This window comes from Xiphophorus maculatus, chromosome 23 (assembly GCF_002775205.1).
Source record: "Xiphophorus maculatus strain JP 163 A chromosome 23, X_maculatus-5.0-male, whole genome shotgun sequence".
Taxonomy (NCBI): Eukaryota; Metazoa; Chordata; class Actinopteri; order Cyprinodontiformes; family Poeciliidae; genus Xiphophorus; species Xiphophorus maculatus.
The window spans coordinates 3446555-3462039 of record NC_036465.1 but is presented as its reverse complement, the minus strand read 5'-3'; the positions used below and the strand labels follow the sequence as shown (position 1 = coordinate 3462039).

General features: G+C 36.6%; 1 protein-coding gene and 2 non-coding genes across 7 annotated transcripts in view; 2 read left to right on the top strand and 1 right to left on the bottom strand.

Moving 5' to 3' along the window:
• Positions 1-15485, bottom strand: part of ldb2 (LIM domain binding 2) — a 98268-nt gene that overhangs the window by 29951 nt on the left and 52832 nt on the right. For all 5 annotated transcript variants that reach the window (XM_023328964.1, XM_023328966.1, XM_023328965.1 and 2 more), the window contains exon 3: positions 8124-8296. In XM_023328964.1, coding sequence (XP_023184732.1) covers positions 8124-8296 — 173 coding nt within the window. The remainder of the gene's footprint in view (positions 1-8123; positions 8297-15485) is intronic.
• On the top strand, positions 1546-1619 carry trnai-gau. Its single transcript has one exon. It is a non-coding gene; the product is annotated as a tRNA-Ile (tRNA).
• Positions 1772-1845, top strand: trnai-aau. Its single transcript has one exon. It is a non-coding gene; the product is annotated as a tRNA-Ile (tRNA).

Below are 15485 nucleotides of genomic sequence, written 5' to 3'. Positions count from 1 at the left end.
CAACATGGACCTTACCAAGCTCCGCCCACAACCGACTCACGTGACCGCAAGTCTCGCATACAAAGCCCCGCGGCGCGTTATTTCTATGTAAACATGACTCGATTAGTGCATCATTTCTACCGGATTTTCACAATATATCAGCTACTACAATGGACAGAGGAACTAACAAGTTCATGTCATCACCTGGGAGGAGGTTACTGGTTTCTCAGTCACAAATTGGTTGCAAACCTGAGGCCAGCAGGTGTCAGTCAGTTATGGTAGATGTGAACTTTGACCTCAATATGAGAAGCTACAGACTGATAGGAGGAACCAAAGAGTTCTGTAAAGGTAAAGGCAAATCTTCTGAAGTTGGGATATAATTAATTTAATTTCACATAATTACCACGGTAGAAGACATTTGTTTGTTAAAATTTTATGAAATATATTTGTTCTATTTGATGTTTGTTGTGAATGATGTATACTCAAAACGAACGAGGTAATTAGGCTTGATATTTATTTCTCGATTATTAATCAGCGCTTCCCTGAACACAGCGATGGTTGATTGACTAGCTGTACTTGGTGCTAGCTAGAGCGGCTAACACGAGTAACAGTTTAGTCCAAAGCCTTTTCTGCTAAAATAAAATCTTTAGTGTATGTCAGATACAGACACATTGCATATTGATCTCTTTAGCTAACGTAAGACTGTGTTGCAGACAGGCTTCAAGGTGTAGAAGTTGTATTAGTTCTGCCATTGTGCTGTACTTAGCTAACGGGAAGCCTCTGTTTGTGAGACGGCCACGCACGTGACCACGTTGAATGGGCATCAGCCAATGAAAGGCGGCCTCTGTGGTAAGGTCCATTGAGCCAACAAGCAGCAGAATGAGTTAGAAACAGCAGCAATAGCATCGGTGTCTGTCGTCTCACGTGTTGGGGACCACTTTTTAGTGGTCCCCAACCTTTTTGGGTTTGTTCAGCTGCGATTTTTCACAACTTTACAACCGTAAAGGATTTCAAATGAATAACTTTACATTTTTCAACAGAAAAGCGTAGTAGTCATTTTTCAGCCAGCTGAAACTTAACTAAAATTTCATTATGTAAAAACATTAGAATATGAGCACATTGTCAAGATCATCTAAGTTCTATTTAAATCGATGACAACCTATCATTATCTAAGGTAATAATTCCTTAACTCAGGTGGTGTAGTGCCACCTCAGGTTAGCTCAGGTCAAAATTTTGGAAAATAAAATCAACACTTCAAAACAAAGAAAATTACTGAAATAAAATTAACACTTCAAAATAAAAAGCCTGGAAAATAAAATCAACACTTCAAAATAAAGAATTGCTGGAAAATAAAATCAACACCTCAAAATAAAAAAAGGCTGGTAAATACACCTTTACGAATGTTGCTTTTGAAAAAACATTAGAATATGAGCACTTTTCTTATGTCTTTATTGTGGTAAGATCATGTAGGTTTTACTTAAATCAATGAATACCTATAATTATGTAAGGTAATGATGTGTTACCTCAAATAATTACTTAACTTGATGAAAAGTGAACATTATGTTTGGCCTGTTTGCTCAGCTGGTTAGAGCATGGTGCTGATAACGCCAAGGTCATGGGTTCAGTCCCCATACGGGCCAATTGTAATGTGCTGTCTTTCAGAAAATCAACTCTTAAAAATAGCAGAATTATACCATTATGCATGTTTCTTTTGAAAAACATTAGAATGTTATCACTTTTGTCAAGATCATGTAAGTTTTACTGAAATCGATGAAATGATAAAATAATGTTTGGCTGGTTAGCTCAGCTGGTTAGAGCGTGGTGCTAATAATGCCAAGGTCATGGGTTCAATCCCCATACTGGCCAATGAAAACATCAAGTCTTTAAAAATATTAACTGTTGAAAATAGCATAAGGCTTTAAATGGAAAAATTATTCGTTAAGGTAAATATACCTTTACGAATGTTGCATTTTACAAAACATTAGAATATGAGCACTTTTCTTATATCTTCATTGTGGTAAGATCATGTAAGTTTTACTTAAATCAACTCTTCAAAACAGCAGACGGCTTTATATCAAACATGTTGATTTTGAAAAACTTTTGAATATGAGCACTTCTAAACTAAACTTATTGCCAGAGAAATGTAACAGAGTGGGATCTTGAGGTTCACCAAATCTCCATAGCAATATATATATTTTTTAAATCTCACATCTTTTCTAGGTCTGCCAAAAACTGTGAAGGCTGCTCTGAGTCATGAAGTTAAAATACAAATGAACAGCTTGTCTGTTGCATAAATTCTGAATAATAAATTCTGTGGGTTTTATTTGCTTGTTTGTTTTTTTTTTACATCAATTCAGCCAAATTTTTTAACTGATCACATCTGAATGAATCAAGTTTCAAACTCCAAGCCTATATTAAAACGAGTAAAGATGCAATTTTCTCTTGATCACCTTTGATCGGTCAAGACAAATTAGACAAATTATTGTCTTATGCATTATGCATTTATTTAATGCATCAAAAGTAATAATGTCCACCATTCTTTGCTTTCCTTCAAATTATAGATAACTTGATGATTGCATCTCTAAATGTATAATTTTTCCTTCTGTTTTAAGTGAATTAATGTATTCATCTGCTTCATCAGAGCCCAGTTAATTAATATATATACAGTACATAACTTAGAAATTACCGAAGAGGTACATAAGTAAATGTATTCAATGGTAATGAACAGAACAAAAACAGTTTGGTAATAATCCCTTTTCATTTTTAGCCATTGGTAAAAAAAAATCCCTCCTGAATTAGATACACTTGAACTGAAACCATTGTGTCACAAAGTTGCCTTTTCCTCTTTGCTTGCCTCCCAGCATGCAGAAACCCCAGCTGGGCACCAGTAACAAGGACCAAGGCCTCAGAGCTAACACACTCCGGTCAGGGAAAGCAAGGCCTGCTGGGTACTGAATAGAGGTGTTGGGATACTGGAAGGTGGCTGAGAGGTTGGGAGCTTTTGCTCAAATTGGCACCCCGTGTCACCTTGTCAACACCTCTCAGCCTTGTGAGTCACACACACACATTTTCCACCTGCACCTAGAGAGCTCGCCCACTCAGAGAACCCCTGTAGCTCCACCCATTCGTTAGATTATAACACTCTGCCGTAGCAGGAGTGACATCAATTCAGGGAGAGAAAAAAAACTCAAGAACATGGGGTGCTGAACAAGAAAGTCTTTACATCTAGTTTGCATTTATATTTCCAGCAGTAAAATTAAATTAGGTGATTCTGGAATGTTGTATATGTTCAACAGCATTGCTGCAGACAATAACATGGGTTTACAACCCATCTCATATTACAAACTGTAGCTAATGATGATGATTAATAACGGGGTATATCAGTATTTTCTGCCCACTTAAAACAAATTACTAGTTCTGGTATGAACCCCCTTCTTACCTTTAGTATGCTCTTAATTATTTATGGCCTTATTCTGACAAAGTCTCAAAAACATTCAGAAAAGATATTGACATGGCAGCATGCCACAGTAGCAACCAATTTGGACATCCATAATTTAATCTTCACTGTCACTACATCCCAGAGGTACTCCGATGGATCCACATTTGGTAACTGTGGAAGCCATTTTAGTAGTTACCAAAAATGGCTTCCACATTTTTGGAAACTACTAAAATGTATTGATTACAACCATCTGTGAATAACCAAAACCTGTAAATACTTGAGATCCCATCTTAAAATGGGGTCTCAAAATGGGGATAATTAATAGTTCAATTATTCAATATACCTTCAGTCGTTATGCACAGTGGAAACCATTTTAGCACTGTCGCAGAAGCTAACATTCATGGTCTTCCTTAATTCTGAAACCAATCAGCAACATGAAAAAGAATGGTTTTTCTGGATTGGCTGCTTCACAAACAACACAAAGTAGCATGTGAAGTATCATTGCACCTAACTAATTCAGCTTCTCAAGGTGCATCTTCTTTAGAATATTGTAGATATACTCGACAAAACATATCAGCGATTAAGCAGTGTTTCCACCAATAATTTGAAGTTGCATTCTACAGAAAAAAGTGCAACTAGATAGGTAAAATTTGAATTGAACAGCAAATTCACTCTGTAAAATAATTTTGACAAGACCCCTACTACTGCGGATTTACAAGAACACCAACTATTGGCCAGTATGTTACCAGTATAAGAAGATATCCATTGCATTGCATTTGTTGTTTCTTGCTGTTTTGATTTTCTGTTAATGGTGAAAGGGTTACAATGCACCCATATGTGAAGTTTTTTGTTTCTGTCTCAGATCATTACAGGATTCCCAGACAAACCAATTAAATTGATGCTAACTGTACTTTTAGAACTCATTGAAAACATTTAAGTAAAACAACAGAAATCTAACTCAACTTTTAATATACCACAATATTTTTTTTAAAAATATGCAAAGAATTAGACTTTTTGAAAGACGGATGGAGGAGCAGAAAGAGACAGATACAGGCACAGAGAGAGAGAGAGAAGGAGGCAGAGGCAGAGCAAGAGCACGAATTGGGAGCTGGGGATGATTTCTCCAGGGATAAAGGATGCGGGTGTGTGTGTCTGTGTGGTATGTGTGTGTGTCTGTGCATCTCGAGGGAGCGGGGGTGGGGAGGAAGAGGGAAAGAGAGGGGGGATGAGAGAGAGAGCGTTGGAGTAGAGAGCGAGGGAAGAATGAGCGAGCCGGCAAGGCGGGGAGGGGGATGAGCAAAGCGGCGGTGGGGGTGATGTGCTGTGGTGGTGGTGTTTGAGGGAAAGCGAGGCGAGGCAGAGCTGATTGAGATTCGGGCCTCCAGAGCTGCAGGCTCGCTGCTGCTGGGAGCTCAGACAGAACACGCTCAGTTATTGGAATTTTTTTTTTCTAATGAATTAATTCTTCTCATCCAATTTAGGTGAAGATGAAAAGAGAGCAGGGCTGCAAGCATCAAATTTAGCTTTTTGTTGACCGGGCCTAGCCTGTTCTGCTCCCATTTTGTACGGTTAATATCTGACACTTGTAATATATTATAGCTTTTTTTGGTCTGCTGCTTTCGAGAAGCCTTGTTTACAAAAAGCAGAGAAAACTCAAACAGCAACAACATGAAAAGAAATTTCCTTTTTCTATTACTTGACACATTCCATTCTTATTTATTAACATGATAACAAAAGCGCTCCCCTCGTTCCACTTATACTAAAGTATAAACGTGTTTACACATATGCCGACACTCCACCCTTGCCTACAAAAATTGCCCCTGTTTTTCTCCCCCTGATTGAAGCTAAACATTTATTCATGTAAATACCTGCCACATTCAAAATAAGAGCATGATTGAATGAAAAATAATGCTCATTGCTACAGAGTTAAAATAAATGTTCTATTAAATTGAAGTCAGTTATGACGATTAAGCAGATGTTAGGAATGACAGCTGTAGGTTGATGTAAGCCACGGTTAAAGCTCCACCTTGTTGCTGTAGTTATTGCGGTTAATGTTCTTATAAAGTAACTTGAACTAAGTTTCAAACAAAGAAGAAAAACTAAAGTATTTATAAGTATCTGATTTATAAGACAAAATCACCATTTTGCAGGTTCTGCTCACCTCCTTCAGAATAACTAAACATGTTGTGACATTGTTTCTTACCTTGCTACAAACACTTAACATTATATAAAAATAAGAAATAATAGTGACCAAAATTAATATTTTAATGATAATAAAGCATAATAATGTTAAAATGCAATGGTCAATAATATTTCCTGTATTGAAAACAAATCCTACATAAATACTTCTAGGATTTTGTTAAGTATGAGATCAGAGGTCAGTAAAGTCGATGTAATTATGTGTGTTAAATAATAAAAATATATAAACTCAGGCATAGGTTAGAAACTGTCAGAAGACTTATAGTTGAGAATGCTTCTTTGAGCAAAATCTAGCTTTATCTAGCTAGTGAAAATGCTAATGTGCTTTTTGAGGCAGTTATTGCCAAATTAGCTGTCATTACATGACACATTATTAGTTACCTTATTATGTTTTAACCCTTAATCACAGGTAAATTTGTATCATTTCTTTGTCACATATAACAAATGAAATCAGAAAAATTATTTTATTAATTAGAATTTAACTTAATTTAGCTGAGTAACTTTTAAAGACTTGCCAAAATGACCATTGGGTCATAAAGTCCAAAGCTCTTTAAAAGGTTTATGTGAGCCCTCAAAATAAATATCAGTTGAATTCATCAAACATCAGACTACAATACTGTGGTAGCTCTTCTTTAACCACATTAAACCAAGTGAATCTTCATTAGTGCAGACAAAGCGTCTGCAAATTAGTCTGCGATTAAGTTAATTTATTACTGGATTACTGCTACTATACTGAAATGCAAAGCAAACATGAAATACTTCTGAAGTGGCATTAGGAAAAGGAGGCAATATATATCTACAGCTGGTAAACAATACTTAGACTTAGACTTACTTTATTATCATTTTGCATGCACAGGGTGTATACAGAACGAAATTTCGTTGCATACGGCTCAGAACAATGTTTTGAGGTTCTAATGTTATGAGGTTACTCCGGAATATAAATCTAAATATAAAATATAAAGTGCAGGAATTACAGTAAAATAGAAGTTATTTAGCTCTGTACATGTGCAAGGTATACAAATACATTTCTGGATAGAAATTCAAAAAAAAAAAATTAAAAGTAAAGATAGATTTTTGAAATAAAATCTACCTTCATTTTGAAATGTGATTATGTTTAAACTTCTGTGGACATGTACTGTATCCATGTTTATTAATTTTGTCTATGAATATTATTTGTTTTTTTATAAATCACAATGCAGTATCATTTTAATACAAGAAAAGGCATAATACCTGTCAAGCATTAAAAAAAGCCAAAAAAATAAAATTAAGCTAATTTGAGATCAAAACTAACATCCACCGTCCAAAGTTTTTTTTCCCCAAAAAAGTTGCTTGTTAAAACTCAAGTTTTTTTTTTATTCACTCCATAGGCTCACAGCCTTTGAGAGGTCAACTAAAAAGTTAATGATCTGGCTCGCACACGCAAACAGACACATACACACACACCTGTGAGTGAGTGCATACTGTCGAGTTCTGAAAACAAGAGGGGTGTATTATGTTTAGGGTCCTTTAATGTCAGCCGTTTAATGTCAGAACAATCTGGTCTGGCACTTCAGCTCAGGATTCATGGTAGAGGGAACATGGAATCCCTTTAGCTCAGCTGCTTGGCGCTGACAAGGTATCTGGCCTCAGATTCATTTAGACAGTCAGCAGAAGAACACCAAGAGTCAGCGAGCCATATGGATCAGACCGTGGAGGAGCAGATATTCACTCCACCTCACAGGGGAATTCTGTCCCCAAAGACAAAAGCCGATGAGCACAGCATATTGCTTTCAGAGGACCTCTGTGTCTGCTTTGGATCATTTTACCTGTGCAATTAGTGTTTCCTCTCCTTTTGCTTGCTCCCATCTGTGTGTCAGTTACAATACAATCTAAACCACATTCTGCAGGCATCTTACTCCGGTCCTGATAGCTTTGCCTTTGGAGTACCTGCAGGCTTGAGAGTCAGTCTGTGTCTTTAGCACTGTAAATGCCAGAGGGCAGAATGGCCAAATTTCTGATAGAAGACAGAAAAGTAAATATAAAGAATATTTCACTTAAAAATAACTACACTGCTAAAAACAATGCTTTGCATGGTTAAAAATTTAAGAATTACCTATTTTCTATGACTGTTTTTAATATTTTTACTCAGTGGAATTATTACATTTGATATGTATAAAAGTTTATTTCATCATAAGAGATAGAATAATCATAAAATTCACTTATGGATAAACTGACATAAAAAGCTCAATTTGGCTCTGCTTTGGTCAAGAATAGGCATTTAAAAATAGAGGAAACCGCTTTTTAAAAAATATTATTCTCTGATAAAGACACAAGCACCTTCCTGTGTTTGACAGTAAAACCATCAAGTGCTACTTCAAACAGCAGAGACAGCGTGAAAGAAAGAGGAAGAAGGGGAATCAAAGGGTTTAAATGGGTTTGATCTTTAAGCACGTTAACACCTTGTCTGGCCATTATCATATCACACAATCAATTATTTATGGAGAGCGAAGCAAGGGTCAGATGTTACCTTTGTAAACATTGGCTTCCCATGCTGGGTGACCATGGTGCACTGATCACAGTCCAGGGTGATGCAGGAGTTGTGGAAGGACTCCTTGGAGTGTTTCAGGATGTAATGGAGCTCGGTGACGCCGCCCTCAAACACTGTGCTGAAATAACGGGGTATCAACGTCCGGCCGATTGCTGCAGGGAAGAGAGAGGAGAGAACAGACATGCTGAATACTGAAGGAGCCCAAACATGAAATGATGTGGGAAAGATAGGATCAACTTATGGACAAACAAAAAGGTGCTGCTGCACACCAACAAAATCCTGAATTTGCATGCTTCATTTTTACTCTAAATTTGCAGGGTTTTTTCTCAACTGACAGGAATATAAGGTCTATTAAAGTAGCTTAATATCTTGCTTAAGGATCCTTCTGCATGTGTTGTGCTGTTCATTTAACCAGTAATATTCCAACAGGGAGATTTTGCCACAGCAACCTAGGAATTTATTTGTCTATTAGTTAAAAGTTGCCACAGTCTTTTGGAAACATTAATAACCACTTCAATCTGGAGAGACTCAGACGGAGATAAGAAGACAATTAGAAGAGTTTATTGACAAACAGAATTTAAAGTCTTTGGCGCTCGGGCCCCGGCTGGGGATAACGGTTATCGCAGCGTTAGCGATAGGCTTCAGGTGAGCATCCCCGATGCTGTTAGGAACGTCACCCCCCAGGGGCCCGGCACTGGTGGTGGAGGTTGAAGAAGGGTGCAGGCCTCAGGACCGGGCGAATGGAGGAGAAGGGGTGGTGGTGGGTTGAGCTCGGCTGGAGAGCGAAGGACGCCATGAATGAAGGTCCTTATCAGCTGGGACTTGGTCGATGATTGGACGTGACGTGGCTTGGTCCGGCGTTGATAGGTCGACGATTGTGGGCAGGTCGCTTCAATTAACGGGTCCCGGTGGGGATGAAAGAGTCTTCCAGTTTGAATGTGCGCCTAGGCTTCATTTCAACTTTTTTTTTTTTTAAATAGCATGTTACAGCCACTAACCAAACTGTATTTTATTGTAATTTTTGTAACAAAGCAATATAAAGTAGTGCTTAGCTTTAAAGTGAGAAAAAAATTAAACGTGTTAAAACTTTATGATAAAAACAAAAGTTGTGGTGCATAAATGCATTGAACACTTCCTGAGTCAAAATTTTGTAGAACCTTCAATCACTGTAATTACAGCAGTATATCTTTTGGGGTATGTATCTAATAACTTTGCACATCCACACACTGAACGTTTTCTCCATTTTCTTTGTGAAATAGCTCAAGCTCAGTTAGTCCGGCTGAAATCTTCTATTCTTTCACACAAGTGCCAAAGACTGTCTACTGGATTTAAACCTGGACTTTGACTGGGCCATTCAAGCACATGAAAATGTACTGATCTCAACACATATCATTGTAGATTTGGATGTTTTCTTAGGTTTATGATACAGAGGGGTAAATATATAATTTAAAATGTATTTATTTAATTCATACCAAAATGATCTTTACTTGTAATAATCTTACAGGTACACCTTGAATGCACATGTAAGTAAACAGTATCGGGTTTGTATCCTGTTAAATGTATTTGTCAATAGAAAACCCTTTCTTTGTTACTTAAACTGCTTTGCTTTCTGAACCGTAAAGGAATCATTTGGTGATTCCTTTAAGCGCCTCTTCAGCTTGTTTTGAAGTTCTGAGCCGAAGCAGAGAGACAATTAGTTTGAGTCTGCATTAAAAACTGGAAACAGCAGGAGGGAGGTAGCTGGCCTGGATGCGTGCCAGGACTGGAGCTCAAAATCAACCTATTATTTTTGCACAACACCTTTGTGTTATCAGGTTAAACAAATGAGATAAAGGGAGATCATTACAAAACTTCAGAGAGGCTGGTTTGCACTTTGGACAGAACCAACCTATTTCCTGCTTCTTGGAGATATTTTAGGCTAGACTAATTGCCTCCTGGCTCAGCACACAAACCGCAATAAGAGTGCTATCTGTCTGTTTTTTTTTTTTTACTTTCAGGAGGAATGTGAAATAATCTATACACTAGCTAGTATGTAAGAATTTGTGAATTTTGTTCAGATTCTATTCAAAAAACAAACAGCAGAGCATGTGCATTGTTGAAAATAAATATTATTTTAAGTTACAACATATATCACAAAAATAAGATTTAATAAATATGATGCATAAAAATATAAAACACATTCATAAATTTGAATGTGTGTTTTGATGAGGTTTGTTTATTAGGTGGTTTTAAACTCCCATTTGTGTATTAAAAATGTTTTTTATTGGTATAATGTAGTATTTGATTTTAAATGTTGTGTTTTCATTCACTGTATAAAGAAAATAATCATAATTAAGAAAAATAAAGGCTGAAAACAGTCTGTGTGTAGTTATGTTATATAATGTGTTTCACTTAGTGAAGTGAGTTACTGGAATAAATATTCTAATGTATTCAATATTACCTTACCTTATTGCCATAAAATTGCCATACCTTAAAATAAGTACAAAATGAAAAGCTGCTAAGGCAAAAAAAAAACTAACAAGCTAACTAGTAGTTGTGGTTATCAAAGAAAATCACTTTATTCTGTTATGGTTTCAGATTAAATTGTAAATATGAGGAATCCATTAAAAGCTTTAAGAAGACAGGAACAAACCAGGTATTCCAATGACTTAAAACTATATTTTGTGTTTACTGTATGACATCACCTGCTGTATGTCACTGACAATCATAGGAGCAGCATAGTTATTAGGTCTGCTGCTTGGCTGCTTTTAATTAGAACATAAAAAGGTGAGTCCTGATGAAACTTCACAATGATTGTAAATTTAAATATATAATCATGAAAAAAATGACCTTCTAATTGAGGTCGGATGGAAATGTGAGCGTTCAATTCAGCAGAAACTATTTGGATATTGTTGCTGTTATTGATATAAGCTTCAGCATTTCTGCCACTAAAATCGATACTGCCAGTAATAGTCCATCCAACTAGTCACATATATTTGCATGCAAAGCAATAAATGCATTCCACTTAAAATATTCCAGCAAACCAAAGTTAGCGTCCAAGCATTCTTTAGTGATATTGATTTTTAGAAATGTTTGCAAATTGATACATTGTTATAATTCAATCTACCTTGCCAAAAAGACAGAAAAGGCTTTGGATGTCTTATTTTCTCTCTAAGTGTAATAAATAAATCTTCCCATCCATAAGTTAAAGTCCAAATAATTCACAACCCTTGATATTTAAAGATTTGTCCTTAAACAGTATCGGTTTCAGTATATCACTCTCCCAGAAAAGGCTATCTGTGTAACATGTATAGTTCAGGTTTGACATTATCTTCAGGTAAGTAAGACTGCCTGGAAAAATGCAAAAAAGATTTCTTCCCCCCCAACAGGTTTTTTAGGATAATAAGATTCCACGACTTAGTGTAGTGTTAAACTGACTTATTGAGACAGACAGTTTCTGCAGTGCAAACCTTCTGCAGAAGCCTGAAGAGACAATGAGCAGGCTGCATGATGAAAACCAGAGGAGGAGTCAGAGAGGGAGAGACTGTATTCAGTGGTTTATAGTCCTCAGGCTTTGTCTGGTTCTAACTTTCCTGAGCTAGCTATGGCTTCAAGGAGAAGCACAGATGATACAGTATTCATGCTACTCCACACTATGGATGTGTTGTAAAGTCCTGCCAGAAACAAACTTCTGAAAATGTGGGTGTATTCTACAAGTCTTTCAAATTTGACTTTTTAATAAAGGATATATTAGGATTGTTTTTTTGTGAATAAGTTATTTTGTGAAGAGAATAAAAATTTTTACATCTGAGTAAGTAGCTTCAAGAGGGGTTTCAAAAGCTATGTCTCACCACATGTTCTCTCTCTGCCAAAATGAACAGAAAAGAGGTCCAGAAGCACAATAAGTTTAGGCAAAGTAAGGCATGTGCATTTTTAAAAAACAAAATCATACAAGACTTGACGAACAGCAAAACAGAAATTAAAAAGTAAAATCATCGTTTAACAAATGCCTTAAAATAGTGCTGTCAACATAAATTCACCTTCCCGCTGCTTAAAAAAACGTAAAAGAAAATTTATCTTTTATAGCAACAGCATGAAGTCACGCAGAATTTTTTAAACAAAATTCAACTTCTCACATTTATACAGTTGCAGAAAAAAAATAATCATTACAAAATTAGCACTTAAAAAAAAAAACAATTGTTGACAACCCTAACAATTAAATGAATTTATTTATTAAGTACTTGACCACATATTCTGGACTTTCTAATCAATAATGCATTTCTTTTTCTCCGGGGTATAAATATGATATCACACAGAGGCCCACTTCTTTAGCCTACTGGTCACGAGGCGGAACAATGACACATTTTACCTTGACACCAGGCCCGGTAAGGAAGTTTGGTATAATTTCCAAAGTGTCTTGGGGTAAAGTCCCCATAACAAATTTTAATTATAACTTTTAAACATCCCAACTAACAGTTTGGGAGTGATGCCAGAAAAAAGTATTAAGTTATCACAGACATAAACTGGGGTATGCTAAACTTTAAATCTTAGTTCTACATCCTCAGTTTAAAAAGTGAGAAATTTTAATCTTAGAATACGGTGACAAAGTATTACTCTGCCAAACATAATCACTGTAACTGTAGAGATAAACTGCAACTGATGGTGATTTAATGATCTCCAATTAATCAATTAGGACATTTGAAGAATTAAAGTATTTGTTAGTAAAGTAAGAAAATGACTAAAACTAGAAGACAAGACAATTTACTCAGAATCTAAAACATTGTTTTTGTTGCACAACTAAATATGTAGATTAGTCATCTGCACACCACCCACAGAGAGCATCTGCATCGAACAGCTTTCACTTGGAAGAAAACCTGCAGCCTCCACTTGTGACTGCAGACCTCAATGTTGCAGTTTCAGTTACTTGTTGAGCAGATGTCCAGAACCAAGAATAACATCTTGGCAGCATATTCTTAAAGAGCCTACTTCTGTTGCTCTTATTTCTCTCTAGCTATAAGCTACACACTGTGGTACACACACACACCTGAGAGCAGCTCTGCAAACACCTGCTTCATCCAAACATCACCGGGCAGTTCCACTTCAGCAAATTGACTTGCTTAAGGGCAGCTACTTATCAAATGCAGAGGGAATCGGAAGCGGTATCTGCTCCATCCTGAGCTGATACTTTTCTCTTCCGCCTGCAAACTATTATTGCCCCCACATATGCAAATCCCAGCAGACATGTCTTAAATTTGATTTACATTTCAAGTTGGATATAATATATTTGCGCACTAAAAGGGCAACGATGTTATGAAACTCAGGCTGTACACTGATTCTTAGATAAGAGGAATGATGAATCATATTCCACCCTAAATTGATTTCTACACATCTATAAGCAGAAATAAAGAAAACATTTTATACATAACAGATGCCTGAAGTTCCTGATATAATTGCAATGTAAACATGAGAAATGCAACTTTCACATTATTTAGAATCAAATAGGATAAAACAAAATGCAATTAAACATTCTCAAACAAGAGTTCCCATCAGAGAACTTCTGCAGTTAGAAATATACCTTAGATTGAAACAGTGACGTCACTTAAAAAATGCAAAAAATACAAAAAAATTAACAAATGTTCGGAAAAGTTATGATTTCACAAAAATATTAATTTGTGTCATTTTTATGGTGGAAAGTAATATTGATGAGATGCCAATTAAAGTGCAGGAAGGACCTGAGGTCTCTCCTGAGCTGTATGGAGCAAAGAGCATCACATCTATTAGCATTTCTTGGATAATTGTTGTCCTTCCTTCTGCACATTTGACCACCATTCAATGAACTATGCTTTAAACATGTAAACAATCTGTAGTTTAAGATGATTTATCTGCAGGGTGACCAGTCTGTATAGTGGGGGGATGGAGGGAGATAACTATTGTTCCACCGACTGCAGTTTTCTGGGCAATCTCCGATCCTTAAAACGTTTAGGCCAGCCAATTGTGGTGATCCCAATAGGCAGTCCCAATTTCAAAAACAGCTTACAAAGGGCCCTAGATTGTATTTAACACAATAAAGGTTTGCTAATATTATGAATGTGTTTTCAAGATTCTCTGTTCCTGATTGCAAAAATCATGGGCAGCAATGGCACAGGAGCTAAAAGAGCGCCACCTATCACTCTTATTAAGGTAACATTGTTTTAAAAGTACAGTTCAAAGCTACAGAATGGTATATCTGATAAGCAGCCAGCTGCAGGCTAGCTCTCTGAACCCATCTAATTAACCAGCTAATATTAGCTTCATATGCTTTTGTTGCACTAAAAGTAGCAGTGAGGCAACCGGTGATAAAATTCTGCGGAATAAGAATGTAGCACTACAGATAGATTTCAAAAGTGCTCTATAGTTTTGCTTGAGTCTGCGTCTCAAAATCAAGATATTAAACAAATGCTAAAGATGTAATTATTATAAAATTATTCAATACTTTTAATTTTCTATTATTATTTGTTTGTTTTTAGAAGATTTTAGATTTTGTTGGATATTTTTAGAGTAACTTACTTAAAATTGTGGCATTATTCCCGCTAATCAAACTGCTAGAATCCGATTGGTAGTATGTCAGATAAAAAAAATTAAAAAAAAGATTAGGGGAAACATTTCTAATAATCTGATACACAAAATAATTCAAATCAATTCCATTAAGTTGACATAAGTTGAGTTACACCAGATCAGTAAAACAAAAACAGTCTAAGTCCTGATTTTGGCACTGTGAATGTGAATATTTGGGGATTTTCCTGCTCATCTAGTGGAAAAGGTCTCTCTCTTCTTCTCCATTTTGCCGCACTTCAAATCTTCATTATTGGAACACCGGTGCAAAACAAAAAAATTGGATGGCCACATTATCCAACAGCACATGGCCTCTGATTTCAAGCAATAATAATCCATCTTAGAGTCAACACTCTGCTGCCTAGAATTATGCTCTCTCGCTTTCCCCCAGGGTGGCTGCTTGGTCAGGAGGCAGTGGAGGTTGGAGGCTGGGGTGAGGGTATTGGGAGGGTCTAGCCTGGGAATAAAACTTCATTTAGAAGTGAAATGTCCCCTAAGACACTGGCTCAAGAGGATTTTGTGGTCAGACCCGGATTCTAGGGTCTAAGACGTGGATGATGTGAGTGGCTGGGCGCGGAGGGGCAGCAGGGGGAAGAAACAGGGGAGGGTGGACCCATGACTGGCATGTTTTTTAAATTCGATAAAGTCAGGCATGACTAAATAACACATAAAATGTTTGGCATCGTGAGCAGCAACTGTAAGGAGGAGGAGGGAAAGAAAGAGAAGGGGGGAGTGTGCTTGGCGTAGATGACTGTGTAAATGATGCTCTTT